This window comes from Panthera tigris, chromosome B2 (assembly GCF_018350195.1).
Source record: "Panthera tigris isolate Pti1 chromosome B2, P.tigris_Pti1_mat1.1, whole genome shotgun sequence".
Classification (NCBI taxonomy): domain Eukaryota; kingdom Metazoa; phylum Chordata; class Mammalia; order Carnivora; family Felidae; genus Panthera; species Panthera tigris.
The window spans coordinates 143,508,872-143,528,440 of record NC_056664.1 but is presented as its reverse complement, the minus strand read 5'-3'; the positions used below and the strand labels follow the sequence as shown (position 1 = coordinate 143,528,440).

The 19,569-nt window shown below is 55.3% G+C and overlaps 1 protein-coding gene across 10 annotated transcripts in view; it reads left to right on the top strand.

Moving 5' to 3' along the window:
• The window catches only part of AGPAT4 (1-acylglycerol-3-phosphate O-acyltransferase 4), a 124,832-nt gene extending 110,193 nt beyond the window's left edge, over positions 1-14,639 (top strand). For all 10 annotated transcript variants that reach the window (XM_007097236.3, XM_042987483.1, XM_042987481.1 and 7 more), the window contains 4 exons: positions 2,158-2,260; positions 4,753-4,828; positions 11,376-11,574; positions 14,077-14,639. In XM_007097236.3, the coding sequence (XP_007097298.1) occupies positions 2,158-2,260; positions 4,753-4,828; positions 11,376-11,574; positions 14,077-14,171 (473 nt within the window). In that variant the 3' untranslated portion in view covers positions 14,172-14,639. The remainder of the gene's footprint in view (positions 1-2,157; positions 2,261-4,752; positions 4,829-11,375; positions 11,575-14,076) is intronic.
• Positions 14,640-19,569: the final 4,930 nt, after the last annotated feature.

Here is a 19,569-nt window from a genome sequence, read left to right as displayed (position 1 = left end):
GGAGGTCGCCCGCCCGGTTGCTGGTCCCTCCCTCGGCCTCCCAAGACACCAGCTGCTCGCGTCCTGCATCGCCCCGGGGAGTCGGGGGCAGACCTGAGACCCAGCCCTGAGTGCCGGGGGCGGCGGGGTTGGGGAGGGCTTTCGCGCGCGCCGTGGGGCCCCGGGCGCATCACCTCGCAAAGCTTCTTGGAGTCGCGAGGGTTAAGTGAGAAAACGCGTAGAGGACTCGGCCCGGGCCTGGCGCGCACTGAACGTTTACTCAGCGCTCACCCTGCTCGCCTCACCTTCGCCCCCTGGTGGGGGCGCCCAGCTTCGGGGTCGGGTGTTCCCCGCGGGGTTCCGGCGCCGCGCCCAGACGGACCCCCTGGCTGAGCTTGGCCTGCAGGCCGCGGCATCCGTGCGCCCACCGCCCCGCCCCTCCCCCCACCCCGGAATGAGCGCCAGCGCGCGCAGGGCACTTGTCATCTGTCCTGTGCGCAGGCTCGTCACGCGTGGCGCGGCCAGAGTGTGCTTGCCAGATCCAGCGACGCAACCCTTTGTTTACTTCCAGTTTCCAGGTGGGGAAGTTGGGGCTTACAGAGAATTTAAGGAACTTATTCCAAATGGCTCCACTAGTCCACAGAGGCTGGGGCTCAAGGGCTTTGCAGGCAGATGGGTTTCCTGCTGGGCCGTTGTGTCCCTTCAAGACGCTTCTCTTGGGGTTACTCCTCTGGAAACGAAGAGAACTGTGCAAGTCATTAGTTTTTAGGCTGTCCTCTGGGGACCCCCTGGCGCTCCCCTGTCCTTAATTAACCAAAGCCACCCCACTTGTGTGTAGGAGCCAGTCTGAAGGAAGGAGGCTGAAGCCCGCTGAACTCCATGAGCCACACGCGCCCTTCTTGCTCCCAGACCCGGTGACCCCACAGCCACACCCGGTGCAGCCCGAATGCCTGTTACCATAATGCCTCCACCAGCCTCACTCGCCCCTGGAGAGCCACACCTTTCCCCACCGGAATGACAGGATGGGGCAGAGGTCTGGGTTGCTGGGGGGTGGGGGGCCACCCCCCGGGCACTCCTGCGAGCCAGCCCCAGAGCCCCTCTCTCCTCAGCAAAGACCACCTCCAGCTGCCACAGTGCCCCACGCAGACCCCGCTGGCGGGCAGGCAGCAGGTCGAAGCTAATGGACAGTGCTTTTCTGACCGGGTTTTGAATGCTGGTTCTTCATATTCCCAACTAGACCCAAGACATCCCGTCATCCTCCTGCCCACTTTATGAAGAGTAGCCGTACCCATGCCAGGATCTCGGTACCGTATCAGGCACACAGTCTCCCCGGCACAGTGTGCCAAGCCCTGCGGACAGTGGTGACTTTCGCCAGCTCAGCAGGCGTGGGAGGAGGGCATCGTGGGTCCAGGGGAGCTAGGCTCCGGGAGGCTGGGCGGCCTGTCCGAGAAAAGATCCCGCAGGCACCAGCCTGACTCCACAACTCCTGTTCCTTCTGCTGCCCCGTCCTGTCGTCCTGACGCCACAGGAATGGCATCTGTCTCCCCTCCGTATTTCCCTCTCCACGGCTGTTCCCTCGGGCATTCTGCATCCCTCCCCGCCTCCCCCCAGTAAGCTGCAACAGTGAATTCTGACAGCAAGCTGCGGGGTTAACTCACCGCCTGGGAGACGCATTGAAACCACACGTTCTTCTTTGTTTCTCTGTCATGTTTCAGCCGACTCTAGTTCAATTCCTTAAGAGGTTCCCCACATCCACTTTTAGTTTTGTAGCTATCTTATTTTTCTAGAGGGAGAAACGCTGGTAAAGTGGTTACACTGCCATCAACTTAAGACATGCCCTTAGCCTGCGTTAGATTCGTTGACCTTATTATTGGTATTTGTCGAAATATGGGTCCTTGTTGTAGTGTGTTTAGAAGGGACATCGCAGTATTGCTTTAAACTGATCTGACCTCAGTAATAACTCTGTTCTCAGCTACTAAGTTAGTGTTCTGTCTGATTACAGAAAGTGATGTGTGTTCAGTGAAGGCATTTGGATGATATAGAAAAGCATGAAGAGGAACCCAGTAATCCCACCATCCTGAGATACCCAGTTAGCAGATTTCAGTATTGTTTTCCAATGTGTGTATCTATGGGTTCACACGCTATATACTGCTTTGTATTTGTTTTATTTTTTTATAGTTTCAGCTGTATATGACTGTACACTCAATTTCAGAAATAATGAAAATCCAACACTGTTGGGGGTCCTAAACGGGAAGAAATATCATGCAGATTTATACGTCAGGTAAGTGGGTTCCATTTTCTTTCCAAAAAAGAGAGCGCCCATCAAAGTAAATAAATCCCAAATGGCCGGCCAACCTCTTTCCAGGGAAATCTGTTTAATATTTTCTTGTCTGTAATCTGTACTGAAACGGACCCATTCACTACCCGTATTGGTATTAGAAACTCAAGACACAGGCCACTCATGGGAATAATCAGGGGAGGCCTCGTTTCTTCTCAGCTACTTTCTGATTCTCTCTGACCAGTTCATACTCATCGTAGAGCTCAGGCTAGCCAGACGGAAGCCTAGTCATTTTATAGTCATTTTGAGATTGAGTGTGAAGAGATTATTTCATTGACCCCTTTTCCTGGAGGATGTGTCTGCTGCACACAGATGTCCGCAGATAAGAGGGTGTGTAATTTATAGGGAGGTCTAGAAACAAATGGAGACCATTTTAGCAGTATCTTCCTTATGTGTTACATTCCAAGCTATTACGATTTTATTGAAAACACTTCACGAGATTTTAGACAAGCTAGTTCTCTTTGCCCATTTATCAACTGACAGAATGGATCTCACCCTGGTCGTCTGCAATGTCGAGATTAATGGGAAACCGTTGAAAGACACTGCAGATGGTAAAACACAACGGTGCACACACATGAAACCCCATGTGACCAGGTTGAGGGATCGCGCTGGTTTCTTGTGCAGTAGGTGGTCTGCCCAGAAGGCGAACCAAGGTGCTCAGACATGCCCACTGCTGGAGAGCTAGCCAAGTGTTCTATAGCATTCTGATTATTTTTTTAAAGACCTTACAGATGCTAAAGTCAACACAGGATGCAAATTCGGTGGCTGATCGTCACCACGGGGCTTCAAGAAAAAGCTCAAACCTTCCAGGACTGACAGCCTGGATTAAATAGCTTTCTAGCCGGAAATGACTTCGGCTCCCCCTTACAAAGAGGAGGGAGCATCGTACTACTGTTTTCTAAGGCCACAGCCAACAGTCTGGCTTATCACTCAGTTTAAGGCAGACGAGGGTAGGAAACGCAACCTTCCCAAGGGAGGCCTCCTTCCAGAAGTAAAGGAGGCTTTGTCCCCTGAACTCTATCACCTAGCAGAAGCGCCACTCAGTGGCCAGCTGGGCCCCTGCTCTTTGGGGAAACTTCGCCCACTATGCAAGATTATTGCACCTCTACTAGGCCACCTCTCGGGTAACTGCACCTCTCTGGAGCACATGTAGGGATGACGGTTGTAAATGCGATACCCAGCAGGCCCACGGAAGTTGGTACACCCTCACGGCTTCCGACGAAGACCGTGCCACTCCTCGTGGTGCAGGGGCCCTTTCAAAATGAGAGAGGCTTTCTTGTGTTTTACCGCAATACAAAGTGTTCAAAAAGCAAGGTGGAGAATGTCAAATAAGTTACTGAAAAGAGCAAAATTGCCTTAAACTCCTACTGTTGGAATAAATAGCATGTAGGCTTTCTAACCTTTTTCAAGAAACACATTGAGAGATCCGGTTTCCAAACCAGGATGAGCCAGTAAGAGCGCAGGAGTAGGGTATTGGTGGGAGTATTTGTAGGGGCCTACCGGGTGATTTCTCACTCTGAACAATACTGCCTCTGTTACAAGACGAAATCGCACGTTCTCGTAACGGGCTACAGTGTGACGGATAAGTTCTAAAGATGTATCTTCGTGCGAAGATAGTCCAAAGCCGGAGAGAGGACCCAGTCCACCCATGGCAGTCATGAGGGATGTAGAATTTTACATGGATAAAATCAGGTGTGAATGAATACGGCTGGGCATCACAAAAGCCAGCAACCTGGGAACACACAGATGTATGTACAATAGGAGACATGTTCCAGTGACTCCCCCTTGCTCAGTGGGGCTGTTGGCAAGTGGCTGAGCCCCCAGCCCATGCCAACACCAGCCCAGAGCCACCCTGGGATCTCCTCCACCTCTGGTGAGCCAAGAGCCCCGGGGCCTGGCCAGGATCCCCTGTCTCTCCCATCCTGCGGGGAACAGGAGTTGCCCAACATACAGGTCCTTCTGTTTGTCGAAATCCTTACATCAGGATCCACCTCTAACCTGTCCAAGAGGTCAAAGGAATCATTTGATGGGAGACACTTCACCACCGTATTTAGTCATTACCTGGCTGGCAGAAGTATTAGCAGATTACCACCTACACGTAGATTCTCTGCATATACATTGGATTCTAACATGTGGGAACGGAGGCAGTTCTGCCCTCTCTTGGAGAAGCAAACAGCCGGTCTTGGGAGCCTTTCCATGAGGTAGGGAGGGAGGACGGAGAGAGGCAGGTGTCTGAGTCCCTGAACCTGCCGTTGGCCACTCCTTCGTGGACTATGATTACAACTGGGCCTGTATCAATTGAATTGTGCTCCTCACAGCCACATGATCAGGTTACCTAAACAGAAGCCCAGAGAGGTCGAGCACTGTTACTCTGAAACCGTGGTGGGGGCATCTGGCGTCGGCCTCCCCGCTGCTAGCTGCTCTCTGCTTTGCAGGCGGATTCCTTTAGAAGAAGTCCCAGAAGACGAGGATGAGTGTTCAGCCTGGCTCCACAAACTCTACCAGGAGAAGGTCAGTGCCGCGGGTGCTTCTGTGGGACCCAACGACCCCCGTTTCGAGTTGCGGCTGTGGGCGCGCCGTGGGGGCCTCTGGGGGCTGACGGTGGCGAGACCCCACTGCCTAGTTAGCAGCCGCCCTGGGGCTGACGCTCTGTTCAACAGTGGGGAAAAGAAGATAGCAAAATATGTGTCAAAGGGGCTTCACAGGAAGAATGATGGGTGTAGTGGACAGAAGAGGAAGTGACGGCCCCAACAGCCCGTGTCTGGAACTTGGGGGTGGAATGTTCTTTCAGTAACACATACGATCCCGATGGCTTCCAGACCTGCAGCGTGACTGCCTGTGTGGTCTCAAAACCACCAGCATCCGCATTGCAAGGACCCACTTTGCTGGTCTGATCTGGTGCAGTGCCCCCCTGCCTCCTGTCTGTTCCAGCCCCTCAGCTCCCCCCGCGTCCCCGTCACCACCACACACACCGTCTCTGCTTCCTTCCTCTGGGCAGGACCTTACCTTCCGTTGGCTTCTCTCTTCAAAGACCTGCTCAGGGCAGAGGCAGGCTAACTATCATTGTCCCAACTGCCTGATCTTATGAAGGAGAAAAGGCTAGCTTCCACCTATGAGGAAGGCGTCCTTATGACCAAGCCTCACTGCCCATAAAGACTTATTTCTGATTCATTGTACATTTTAAGGGCAAACCAGCTTATTACCTAGAATCGAGCTCAATAAGCAGGATACTGATTTCCTGTTGCCAAACTCCATAAATACAGACTGCCTGCCTTTTTAATGTGCTGTCTCCCCCCCCCACCCCCGACCCATCCCTCTAGAGATAATTGCCCAGAACTCTATGGGCTGTCCCCTACAGTGGGGTAGGAATTTTAATCCTGCCTTTGCCAATGTGCTTTGGCCCCAAAGCCTTCCCAGTTACTACCATCAGATTAAGTAGAGGCTCCATTTTGGGGATCAAGATCCTCATACTGTCTTAGCAAGAAGTCGCTCCTGTGTTCCCAAGGAAGTGATTTTCCGATGGTGCCTTTAAAAGCGCATTCACGGAACTTGCTTCGTGTCTTTTCTGGACGAGTAATAGGGATGGGCATCCAGTTTCCTCTTACAAATAGTCAACAGTAAACACCTGTCACAGAGTGTGAGCCATGCATCTTCCTCAGCCTCAGAGATTTATGCAGTGGGTTTGAGGAGCCCTGGAAACGTGTATTTCTAGAAGGCCGCCTCTGACACGCGGCCTGCAGACCCGCCCTTGGAAACGCACTGCAGATGCTTTTTAGCAAGATTCCCAGTTATCACGCTTCCGTGCTGCCACGGGCCCAGGCCCGACAGAAACACACAAACAATACAAACTCTTTTCCTCTGGTTTCATGCACGAGGCAGCATTTTCCTTGCGCGGTTTTCTGGTTTAGTCATTTAGGCAGTATAAAAAAATGTCGCTATTAGTAAGAAGAAAAACGTGCTAAGCAAAAGCCTAAGAAATGAATCGCTTTGTAAAGAACCACACAAATCTAACAAGCACAGGACCCAAAACTCACCAAAGCAAAGGAGGTTTTTCTCCTTCGGCCCTTTGTCTCCTGTGTTCGGGCGCGAGAGCGGCGGCCGTAGTGTGAACCGAGCCACTTGGGTGTTTGGTGGAGAGGCACCTTTCCTTCTTGCCGACCTCTCTCGGGAAGGTTTTCCCTAAACCACGTATGCATTAGAAATGATAGCGTTCAGTTTGGAGAGGATTCTTGAAACGATCATCTGGCTCCAAGCTCTTAGGCTAGTGATGAGGGTATTAAGGTCCAGGGAATGACATCATTTGTCCATCTTCGCAGCTCACTAATAAAGCCGGGTTCCCGAGGCCAAGTTCTTCCTCTCTATGGAGGGCTGTGTCTGCCGGTGAGCAGACCTTTGAGGCGGGCCTTTTCCCTGGAGGGAACACCGCTGGGCAGTAAGTGCAAGGGTCAGCAGTGCCTCCAAGACGAGATGTGACCGGATGGCAGGGAACGATGGCATCCTTTCATTTCTGTCAGCCCTGTTTCCTCAGGAGCCTAGCTGGGTCTGGGGCTTTCTTTACATACCAGAAATCTCGGTGCCCCACCACGCTTGTCAGAGTGGGGCTCTGTTTTAATCGTCATCTTTCAGATGTATGGTGTTGAAAGACAATTCTGTTGACTTTGAGCTTGGGACTTTAAGGCAGTAATTCTCAGGCTTTTGATGTCACAGACAAGTAAAGTGGCTGTCAGTGTGGGACAGGGTGGTGGCAGCCACACAGGGATGTGCTGACACTTTCTTCTGCTCCAGCAGAGACACAAAAGGAAACCCACTAGGGACGCTTGGGTGGCTTAGTCGGTTAAGTGTCCGACTCTTGATTTTGGCTCAAGCCATGATCTCATGGTTTGTGGGTTTGAGCCCCGCGTCGGGCTCAGGGCCGATGGTGCAGACGGAGCCTGCTTGGGATTCTGTGTCTCCCCCTCCCCTCTCAAAATAGATGGATTGATAGATGATAGATAGATAGAAACCCATTAGCTATGACTGCCATTTTAACACCCTAAAATAGGAAGACCATCATCTCTGAAGCCCGGGCCATCCTTTAAATGGAACAAATTTGGCATTTCGGAAATGCACAATGTTGATCACTTGTCAGCATTCAGGACTGCTGCCGGCTGCAGGGTGTGGGCTTGAGAAACCAGGCACGCCCTCAGGTGACCCCTTTGGGGACAACAGCAGCTCCCAAATCACCTTCCCCGGAGCCATGATGGTTCCTCTGTCATGTGGCTTAAACAAATTCTAACTTTTCATTTCTTTTTTTAAAAAAAATGTTTAATGTTTATTTAGTTTTGGAGGAGAGAGAGACAGAGTGTGAGTGGCTGGGGGGGGGGGGCGGGCAGTGTTACGCAGAGACAGAGGGAGACACAGAATCTGAAGCAGGCTCCAGGCTCTGAGCGCTCAGCACAGAGCCTGACACGGGGCTCGAACCCAAAAACCGCGAGATCGTGACCTGAGCCGAAGTCGGACGCTCAACCCACTGAGCCACCCAGGCACCCTGCTAACTTTTCATTTGTGACTTAAAGTACTCAGTTCCCTGGCGTGCAGTCTGAAGTCTGCTGCAGGGGTGAAGAATTAGTCCTTAATGGTGCCAGATGAAAAGTGGGTGAAGGAAAGGGGCATTCGAGCCGTCTCGTGGGCGTGCAGGGGCCACGGTTGGCAGCTTCTCCGTGTGGGGTGCAGAAGCCAGCGGGAAATTCTTCACGCATAAGAACTGAGGGTTTTCCAAGCTGGCCAGGGCCTCTGCGCTTACACTGAGGGCATCGCTCCTTGGAAAGGCGGCAGGGTCTCTGGCCTGGCCCCGTGGTACCGTCCTTTGCCCACAGCACACTCCAGGCCGGAGTTCTGTCCCCATGTCAGGCTGACGCCGGGGAAGGCGTCCTCTGAAAATGTCCCTCCTGCCCAGACGCGCTTACTTTCTGTCTCTCGTTCTTTCCTCCTCTTCCCTTCCCTCCCTCCTTCCTCCCCCAGCACCATCGAAGACGTTTCGTTTTGCTGAGCCAAACGTTGGGAAAACCCAACCAGCCGGGCTGTTTCTGGCCGGCGTGGCTTGTGGTGCCTGCCTCCCGGGGCTCTGGTTGTGTGCACACCGTGTGCGCTCAGGGGCTCTGCCCTGCGTCAGGGGGCCTCCTCCTCCTTTACGCTTTTGGGCTGATGGCTCTTTCTGGAAACAAATCAACTCCCCTTTCACTAAACACATTTCCCAATTCCAGCCTCTCCTGTGCCACGTGATCCTAACACACGGAAGCAAAAACTGGAAGCGTCGTGAACCAAAGCCGTCTCCCCGTAGGGCCGGACTTCATTGCAAAAGAAGGGACGTGACCAAGAGAGGCCATAAATGCTGCTGGAGCTAACGTCTGGCCCCAGACGTGCTTCGGGTCTACCCTGCCGGGTCACAGAGTCACTGTGACGCCCCCGGGGAGGCCAGCAAGGGTTACTGCAGCAGCCATGTCAGTGGGGGCAGTGAAGGGTCTTAGTTTTCTGAACGAAACAGAGACAAAGAAAACTCTGGGTTGAATTAGTTCTGACCCCCTAGAAAAAGCAGGGCTTTTTCCTCTTGCTAGAGGTACAAATAAATGTTGGCTTAGCCAGTGTCTTTCTGGCAAGAGATGGGGAAAGTGGCACCAGGCCCTCTGCAGAAATATCACAAGAGAAAAGTTATTATCAAGACTATTAAAGCGAAGAATTAAAAAAAAAAAAACAAAAAAAAAACCTCCACTTTTTAAAATGAGGGAGTTTTATGATATGTAAATGACACCTCAATAAAGCTGTTTGGGGTTTTTTTAAGGCGCAAAGGTACCCCCTCCTGTCTTTGTCCAATCAGGCTTGTATGACAAAGTGACAGGGACCAGGTGGCTTGTACACAGCAGACCTTTGCCTCTCGCAGCTCAGGAGGCCAGGCCAGCACCCCCCGCCCTCCCCCCGCCCAGGCTGTTGTGTCCTCACGTGCTGGACGGAGTGCAGGCCCTCTCTGGGGCCCCTGTGCTAAGGGGGGGCCCCCAGTCATGAGGGCTGCATCCTCACGAAAGGCCCCGCCTCCTGAAACCACCGCCCTGGGGATCCGGTTTCCATATGCAGATTCTGCGGGGGGGCACAATCAGTCCGCAGCAAACCCCTTATCTGGTTATTGGGCTCCCGTGGCCCCAACCTGAGATGAGAAGCATCAGCCAAGTTAATGGCAGGGAGGGACCATGGGAGGCCTTGACGGAGTTAGGTGCCCTCTCTCTGGGCATCGGACATGTCACCATCAGGTGGTCTGTTGTGGCCACAGGCTCTGTGTCACTTGGGCGTCGGGAGCACTCGGCACACAGGTCGGTTCTCCTAAAATTATTTGATTTTTTGGCCCAAGCGCAGAGACGCAGGAGGAAAGTTTGGACCGGGCCTGGGAAGGGGCCGCGGTGCAGAGCACCTGAATCCCCAGGGAAGGGGTCAGAGGCTCTCCTTCCAGAAAGGCCCGTTTGCGGACTCATTTTAATAATGACCCTGAGTGGTCAAAAAGCATATTCCTCAGTACCTCCTGACTGGGAAAAAAGAGAAGTGGGATGTATGTTAGAGATTTCTATCTCAAGCCGTTGAAGGGAACAGTTCGGTACCTAAGGTGTAAGTCGCAGGCATATGGAGGCTTGTTTTCCAGGACCCTCGCCTCCTTAGACAACAGGGACATTACTGGGCTGAGACACGGGGCTCGCGGGACCCAGAGATGGGTTTGGGGCAGCATGCGTGTTGTCAGCCCCTGGGGTGTTGTTAGGAGATGTTAATTTGTTGCCGATATTCAGAAATGGGGAAACTGCCCACGGCTGCCAGCCCTCATCCTCACACGGTGCCAGGAAGTGCCGATCGGTGTCCTGGTGCCCGTCCCTCCCGGCAGCACACTCCTCGGGGCCGCCTCCTGCGTCACTCACTCCCACCTGGGGGCTCCGGGGAGCAGCTGGGCGAGCTCGCTGCGCAGGGCCGGCTTCGGGGCTCCCTGTGCTTCGCCGTGCCCCAACCGAGACCCGTGATGGCCCGCTGACACACACACACACACTGGACCACCGGCCGTCCCCTCACCCGCGGTCTGTGACCCGCGATCGGTGGCGGTGCAGAAGCAGGCGATCCTTCCTCTGACTCAGCACCCGGTCAGTGGCAGGCCGGCGGCTCACACGCCGTTCCTCCCTTCATCTCATCCCATGGGCATCTCATCATCTCACGCTGTCCCTAGGAGGGAGGGTACGTGCGTGAAGGCACTGGGAGACCACACTCATGGAGCCTTGGTTACAACGTTGTTGGAACTGCTCTATTTTGTTACTGCTGTTCGTCTCTTACGCACAAGGGCTACATACAGGAAGGACGCGGCTTGTGTAGGGCTCGGCAGGTGCAGGCATCCATGGTGGGCGGGGTTGGAGCCTGCAGAGAAGGGGCGGGAGAGGAACTCCTGTATTTAGTCTCGGGTCAGGCACCAGATGAGAATCTACTGAAATGTCAAGACAGGAGGCTGTTGGCCATCTGGCTGTGTTGACAGCCACTGCACACGGTTGCTGGATCCTGAGGAAGGAAGGAGGCACAGAGAGCATTGCCACTGGAGGCTGGCCTGGGCTGGGCACTGAGCCCTCCCCTGCCCGGCCTCCTCCGTGAGCACCTCGCCTCCCTCGAGCAGCCCCCACAGCCCTTCGTGGTCATGCAGCCGGGGTGCCCGGGCCAGATGATCAGGACAGTGCAGCGGTGTCGTGGGTCAGGTGCAAGAGGGCGAGCTCCTGGCTCTTCCTGAGCCCCGGGGTTCTGGTCCGTTCTACGGGCGTCCACTGAGGGCCAGGGTCAGCGTGTCGCCTCAGTTCGCTCCCCACTGGCCCATCCTGGGCGGCAGAACTGCCCGTCTTGCAGACCGGGAGTCTGGGCCTCAGAGGCCGGTCACCTGGCCAGAGGCGGGGGGAGTGGGGGGGGGTCTGGGGGGGCCATGAGCTGCCCCCAGAAGCGGGGCCTTGGGAAGGGCCCGCATCAGCCCGGGGTCGCGCGTGAGGGAAGTGCTTCAGGGTCGCCTCTCTGTTCCCAGGATGCCTTCCAGGAGGAGTACTACAGGACAGGCACCTTCCCAGAGACCCCCATGGTGCCCCCCCGGCGGCCCTGGACGCTCATCAACTGGCTGTTCTGGGCCTCCCTGCTGCTCTACCCTTTCTTCCGGTTCCTCACCAACATGATCAGCAGTGGGTCTTCCCTGACCCTGGCCAGCTTTGTCCTCGTCTTCTTTGTGGGTAAGTAAAGACGAGAGGCCCGGAAGTAGGGACCACCCCACCTGCGCCACCTCCACGAGCGTCTGACGGGGAGACAGGTGGAGGCAGGAGTGGGGGTCACCTCTGGTGCCGCACGGGTGCCGCACGGCCTCTGGAGTGAGGGCGCAGGCTGCAGGTGCACAGGGAAGAGTGGACCGCAGGGCACGTGTCCACACACACCCGGGACCCCAGGCCTGGAGGAATCTTTCCCCGTGGCCCGGCGAGGCAGGAGATCCGGTCACGGGGTCTCTGCGGACAGCACCGCTCAACTGTAGTCGTTTCTGCCTTCTCCCCAGGAAAACCCTTTTCCTGGGGCCCAACAGAAACCGACAAAAGCTCTTGGCCACTCGAAGCAGGTCCAGGCCCCTTCGGGGACGTGCGCGTGCTTCTTGAACTTGGTTGCCACGCGCACCGACACCCGAGAGAGGGGTCTGGTGACAGCGTTTTCATTGAGCCGTACTGGCTTCACGGACAGCAGTTTCGAACTGCTGTGGTTTCTTCGCACCAAGGTTCCCTGCAGTCAGGTGCCCCTGGGGCCAGAGGGAGACGTGGCAGGATCCCCCGGGAGCCAGGCCTCCCAAAGCGGCCCGGTCGCCCCGAGTCTGGGAGGAAAGGCATCCTCTCTCGGCACTGGAAAGCACGGGCAGAGGGCAGCCTGCTTCCCTGTGACGGAGCAGACGCGTGTGCCGCGATCCGGGGGCAGGCACAGTTACTCCCGCGAAACATGCAGGCGCCGAACGAACGCGCCAGGCGCCAACAGTATAAAAGCGTGTCAAATTGAAAGCGTCTCGGGACAAAACCGCCCTGTGAGCCTGCTTCCCGGAGATGATCATCGCTAGCAGTTTGGCTCACATTCCGCCAGATGCGCGCACACGTGCGTATGTAAATTCACACAGATGGGACTTCCCCTAGCTCCGTGTTTTCACCTCCTAAATTGCGGCCCCCTGCACTTGTCACAGCACACGAGACCTCTCTCATCCTTTTGGGTCAAACCAACCAATTCTAGACTATTCACAACAGGCCAAACTGGCTGTTATTCCCCAAACAGACCTTACTCTGGTCTTTTTAAAAATTAAAAGGTCTATTTGCATGTTGCAAATTAAAATAACACCTGCTCTCTGTAGAAAAAAGGGGGTGTAAGAGAAACCCCGTTTCCAATGATTTAAGTCCCCCTCCCCCACAGGCCAGAGGGCCCCCTGCCGCCTGCTGGCTGGGTGACAGGCAGCTCCTGTGGTCAGGGTCTCCAGAGGGAGGAGGGAGGGGGCAGAGACCCGTGCCTTTGGGAGAACCTGGTTCCTTGGTGATGAAGGTGTGTGGTGACAGCCAAAACGGGCTGAACTCTCTCCCCCAGGAGATGGGGTCCCCAGGAGCTCTGGAGGAGCAGACTGCCCTGTGCCCCCTGCCCCTACGCCTCATCAGCTGCGAGCCCCAGCCTCCCTGCACTCTGTCTTGGATTGCCGTGTGTCTTGTTCCCCTTATAAGGCCTTTGGGCAACGGGGCTGATGTTTTACGCACCTCTTTACTCTCTACGCTCTCATCGAAGCCACCGCACGGTGGTTCGGCCACTGGGACGGGTCCTCCTTAGAACTGGCCCAGGCTGAAGCCTGGCTGGTTTGTAACTGGCCCGTGGGATACACGGGCCCCATCGGGCCGGGCTGTGCTCAGGCACACCAGTCAGCTCCACGGGTGCCTGACCGATGGTTCACTGGCCACGCTGCTCGTGCTTTTAAACACGTGCATCACGGAGATTTCAGCTGTCACCCATTTATCCATTCTGAAACGTGTGCGACACAGTCTGCCAGGCCTAGGGTGTTTGGTGCTGGGCTCATCAGGGTGATTAAGACAAGCTCCCTGCCCTGAGCAAGCTCACCGAGTCTGCCCTCTCGGAGGGAGTAGCTTTAACTACAGCATCTGAACTTGGCCTTGTTTCCCAGCTTCCTGGTGGCTCAGCTGGGTTCTCACGAGGGTCCCTTCCGTTCTCTGTTTGGGCCAAACCTCACTTGGAGAAAAGGCTTTCTGCAGACTTTTCTTGTTCTCTGCTCTATAGTTATACCAACAGCAGTGCCGGGCACCGAACAGATACTTGAGCTCTAGCAATCTCCAGGCTCCTCGGCGGGAGGGGGGGGGGGCTATCAGGCTTCGCTGAGGGGCCTTAGTAAGCACCTGCCCTGCATTCGCGAGGGAATCCTCTCTGCCTCGGGGGTCCCATGGGAAGCAGAGGAATTCCGTAAGCCTCCACGTATAGTGGAGCGTGGCTCACGCAGTTCGAAGGGTCGAAGGAGCATAAAACCCCCCAGCAGAACAGCCTTGCTCTGTTTTAGTGTCAGTCTATCCTGACGCTCGTGCTCAAGGGTAACCATGCAGCAGGAGGACGCAACGGGCCCAGGTTAGCCCCTCAGCTCATGCTGCAGCCTTGCAGATGGCTTTCCCGTCGGCATCTCCCTCAAAGTCTCCTCCTAAGTCCCTGCCTTCCCATCTCCGCAGCCTCCATGGGAGTCCGATGGATGATTGGGGTGACAGAAATCGACAAGGGCTCTGCCTACGGCAACATCGACAGCAAGCAGAAACGGAACGACTGACCCCGGACACATCAGCACCCAGAGGGGACCTTGGGGACTGGTGGACGCTGTCATCCTTAGTGGGACCCAGGGACGAAGCGGGGTGAGCCCCTGCTGGGAAGCCAGGGAGTCTGGTCTCGATGCCAGATGGGGAGGAAGATGTTCTTAAATCTTTTTTCCCCCATCACACTTTAGTGGGTTTTGGTTTTCTTTTCGTGTGTGTGTGTGTGTGTGTGTGTGTGAGTGTAAGAGAAAGAACACATGAGTAAGAATGGTGTGCGGTTGAGTGTAAGCCTTATTTTGTGATCATTCGGGGGGGGATCTGAGGCACAGGGGGAGGGCAGGGATGGGGAACGGAGGGGTTCCCCTTCATTCTTTGGTGCTGAGTTTTCTGTACTGGATCGCGAGAGAGTGAAAGGCGCTTTAGGTAAGATGACTAAATTATGCCTCCAAAAAAAACAAACCAATTAAAGTGTTTGGCTCTCTGTGGTACGTGTTTACACAGGCCGCCGCGCGCTTCCACCCGGCTCTCTGCCGTGGCCCTGGTGTCCAGGTGGCAGTGACCCCGCAGCACTGCCGGGAGGGACAGGCGGGACTCCGCACGCCAGGGGCAGCCGGAAGGGGCCCTCCCGGCAGGAGGCGCAGGGGCAGGAGCCCGGAGCGCGTGCTCAAGGGATGTGGCGGTGCCGGGGGCGGGCTGAGCGCGGCTGTCGGACACAGCGCGAGGCCCAGTGAGGTCTGGTTTTCGGAGTCTCCCTGGCCCAAGCCTTGAAGATGTGGCCGGTTCCCTGAGGAAACCGAATGGAAAAATCGTAAGCATTCTGGTCTGCAGTGATTTGAGAAATGACTTTATGTCCGCTGCCCACCTCAGTAGCCGGTAGAAACTGGGTCCCTCAAACGAGGACAGGCTCCTTTGGTGCAAACACCATGCAGGGGCCACGGGACTCCTCTGAGCAGGGTCAGGCTGGAGCAGACACGGGGTACAAGCACCCCCTGGGCTTCCACGTCTCTCCCAGAAGCCCAGACTCACACCACAAACGAGGGCTGCTCCTGGGCATGGAAGGTGTTCTTGGGAGTGACGGGCACACGCAGGGCTTCTGCAAGCCGCCGCCAGGCCCCACAGGCCTAACACAAAACACGAAAGAGAGGCAGTGACGCTTCTGGTGGAGAACACGTAGGAACCGGCCACTGTGTCCTCTCGGGTCAAGATGTGACGGCACTTGGGCCGACGGTATTTCCAAGCGCGAAGAGTTAAGCGGGAGAAGCCTTTCTGTGCTCAGCGACACGCTGCTCAGGACAGAGGTCTATTCTGTGCTCCCAGAAGAAGCTGGGCAAATAGTACTGAAAGGCGTCATCTCTACAGAAGCTCTCTCTGCTCGAGGGACAGTAACGTATCGTGGACATAAGCTGCAGAAGGGAGAAGAGGAACAAACTCTGGCTGTGGGACGGGCGTTCCGGTGAGGCCCGGGCCTGAGAGCAGGGTGGATGTGCCCCACGCGTGTGCTCACCCTGCGTAAGGCCACGTGCTGGCTTCAGACGCACGGTTCCCACAAAGCAAAAAGAATAGAGAGGTGTGGGCAGATCCCCCGCAGGCCCCTGGAGCGGCTTACGTGTCTGTATACGTGTTGCCATGTGTCAACCTGCACCTGGATGTGGGGGCCGCTCTCCGCTGGGGACTCCGTGCTCCGCAGGGGACAGAGTAAAGCGGTCAGAGTCCATCATCCCTGAGCTGTGTGGTCCGCCCTCACAGCACTCTGCCGCTAACTCGCTCCGAGAACTCGGGCCAGTCATTTTGCCACGAGTCCCAGCTTCCCCGTTGGTAAAACGAAGGTGATAACACCTACCTCTTGGGCTGTTTCAAGGGTAAACACACTGTAAGAATCCTAAAGCACTAAACAAAAGAGGGATCAGAGATAAGAAAGCTGCCCTCCACCTCGCGACTTCCCAAAGTGCTCAGAAACCACCCTGAGGTGTCCAAAAACGTGTCGCTTTCCTGTCACCCCCCCATTCAATACAGTGGTGATTAAGTTCTAATAACATATACCCTGCCTTCACTTCAGAACATAAAAGGGGCCCTGAGACATTTATTTTTTTTCTGAATTGGTTCTGGGACCAAACACAGGATCTGACAAGCAGACAGACGCAGGCTGCGCACCCGTGCCGTGGGTCCAGGTCGGAGGAGGGCAGGCAGAATGCTCTCCTGGGAAAGGACTCGTCGCACAACTTCTCAGAATTGCCTTAGGCAGCGAGAGAATGCGGGGTGCTGGGGACAGAGCCTGTCCTCTCTTCGGCTGTCTGCCCTCCCACGAAGAAGCATTTTGTCAGGAGGCACGGGGATCTGGTTTTCCTCCTACCCTGCTGCTGTAATGGCAGAGACGAGCACAGAACCTTGGAAAGACCCATCCCTGGGCCCCTTAACCTGTGTGCAGGTCTCACAGATGCCAGAATCTCTTCAGCAAGGAGCCGTTCTGGCTCCCGGGACGTAGATTTGTCCCCGAATTAAGACCCCATGGGGTTTAAGCCCCCTGTAGTGCTCCCTGGTGGCGTGCCCTGGATGAAGAGCTTCACGTCCTGACATTTTCATCCGACTGTAGCTTGGGTCAGCCCTGCCCAGAGCCCGCGCTGGGATCCAGCGTAGCAGACGAAAACACCGTTTTCCTGCACTCTGGACAGCCACACCCCGGGCTTCCTGCAGCTTTGAGGCAGGGAGTTGGATGCACTTCTTCTAGGAAACCCAACTCCACAGAGTGACTTTCTTTACCAAAATCCCCAGCCATCCAAAATGCAGCTTGCAGCCAGGGGCAGTGGACAGATTCTGGGCCTGCTAAAGGACCAGGAGCAACCGTGGAGGAGGAACTCATGCGCTCTGTGAGTCTATCATCTTGCTTTTTTTTTTAGAGAGACCACAACCCTTTTCATAGGATCCCACAGTAGTACTGGAGTATCTCTTGACTTGCTGTATTCTCTAAATGAGTGCATGCAAAACCTTGTAAAAGTAGTAGCCACTGGTGTTTAAAAATTAAAAACATTAATATTTTCCCAACATATCCGTAAAAGTGGATCTGAAACACAGTGACTTAGCAGTAGAATCCAATGCTAATCATGCAGCCATGACGTAGAAAGAGATGATGTGACGTCACCGGAAGGGGCCCTGGCAGCTTCCGGTTTCTCTGCCGGTAGAATGAACAGCGGCCTGGCTGGTCCCCATGCGAAACGGATTCGGCTTTGCAGAGAGTGTAGCACTTACTCCTAAATATGGACAAAAGTGACCAAAGGGTACCCGTTCTCTGCTCAAAACGCGGTTTAACCAACCCAGCTTGCCCCGAGGCACTGGTCAGACTCTTCACCGACTTGCCAGGCCCAGGTGAGGACAAACGCTCCGGGGGCAGCCGGTTTCCAGCGCGGCCACTGGAGGAGCGTCGGGGCCGCACCACCGGGCTGCCGGCCGCGTCCGCACTGGCCGCGAACCGTCCCGCCCTTCCCGGAGCTTCCGGGCAGGGCGCCCGCGGTATCAGCCCCAGGGTCACCGTGCGCCAGGTTCCCCGGGGAACCCGGTGTCCGCCCTCCTTCAGCGGGCGGGGCTTGCGCGGGGCTTGCGGAGGACGGTGTTCGGGGCGGCAGCGATGGTGCGAGGGCACCGCCCCACCTGCGACCCCGCAGGGCCGCTCGCGTTCCCCGCCCCGGTTCTCCCCGTAAATGCTCTTCCTCCGACAAAACGGGTCCTAACGCCTAGCGCTGCCAGGGCGGGGGCGAGAGGCGGCCCCCCGGTGGACGCAGCTCCGTGACGCGCGTGCGCAGGCTTCCCGTGCGTCCACACGGCCGGGAGCTGCTGCGTGTGCAAACTGGGAAGCCAGCTCAGTGGCTCTTAAGACGAATGACGCGGGGCTGGACGCCCTGGACGGGGGCGCGGCCCCTCCCCCAGGGCCAGACTCGCGGTCATTTGCTGCCTTTGCCAAGGAATCGCGTGGGAATGTCACGCCAGCTGCTGAAACTCCCTCATTTGTGGCTTCTTCCCCGCCTCTACGAGGACACTGTGGCTGCGCAGATAAAGAACTGGTTGCATCGGAGGAGGATGATTTCCTAAAAGTATCCCTAGAGATTTAATTAAAAACCATTTTTAAAACCATTTTTTAATTTTTTGCCAGGATTGAATGAAGCTCACTTCCTTGATCGACATGCCAGACGGAAGGGCAAGTCCCTTCTCAAGGCCAGCCCCCCTCCCCTCCCTCCCCCCCCCCCCTCCCTCCCCCCCCCCCCCCCCCCCCCCCCCACCAAGGGGCCCGTGTGAGGCTCCCTCCGCACGGAGCGCCCCGAGCGGCACAGGAGCCTGACGCGTCAGCCACGAAAGAACGCACACCACAATCTGCAACGCGCTCCCGCACCCCTGGCTTGTGTTTTGAGTATTTCCAGAGTTTCCACAAGGGTAAACGAAAACCAACCACTCCAGAGGCTTCCAGGCTTTCAGTCCTAAGGCAACGGTGCCGCCAAGCACGGCCCTACAACTTGAGAGGAGGGTAGGGGACTCATGTACTCAGGTTTCTCTAGACCCATGACATCCTGTACCATTCCCAGCACCTGTCACCAACCGCTAAGGTGTCAGAAACAGAGTACGGGAAACTTGACCTAAATGGTTAGCGCATGTCTCCTGAGAGCATCAGCCCTCCAGGGCAGGGCCGGGGCACCGGGCACTCAGGGAAGGCTGGTGAGATGAAGGGGGCGCTGACTCAGACGCTTTAGTAAGTGACCTTCCATGGTCTTTTGATTCCCTTTCCTGAAGTAAAAGTAAGAACCTTTCTTAAATGCAAACGGGCCAAAATAAAATCCAGGACGTTATACACGGTATGTTGAAGCAGAGTTGGTGGTGAAAAAAAGCAAAGCTTTCTCCAGTGAAGGATAAGCAGCTCGAAACGAGGCATTCCTCAGCCCCTGCAGCCTCGTTCTGCTTCAATATTAAGGTTCTGAATGGTCTGACAAGCACTTATCAAGTACCTACTTAGATCTTTTCAGTATCTAGAAAATACTCCTACGACCATGTTAGTAAAGCTTCCCACTGAATAAGACTCATACAATTTTTACCTTTAACATTTTGTTTTCATATGAAAGGAAAGTCTTGTTTTGCATGTTGGAGAAACTGGGTATTTTTGACATTTCTGGCATCTCTGTTCTGTTGAAATTTAAGGAGGTAAGCAGCATGAATACAAAGTTACGATTCTGGAATAACAATCCCTTTGGACTTCAAAACCGCATTACACCACACAAATCGCACTTTTTCTTGCTCTGTAGTCTCTAGCGGGATCCCTCCCAAGCACTTTAGGAAATCAGGAGTTACCGGTGCAGCCCAGAGCCATTTCCATCTGGATGTTTGCAAACGATGAGGAAGGAGAGCAGTGGAGAGAATTAACAAAGGTGATCAACCTGT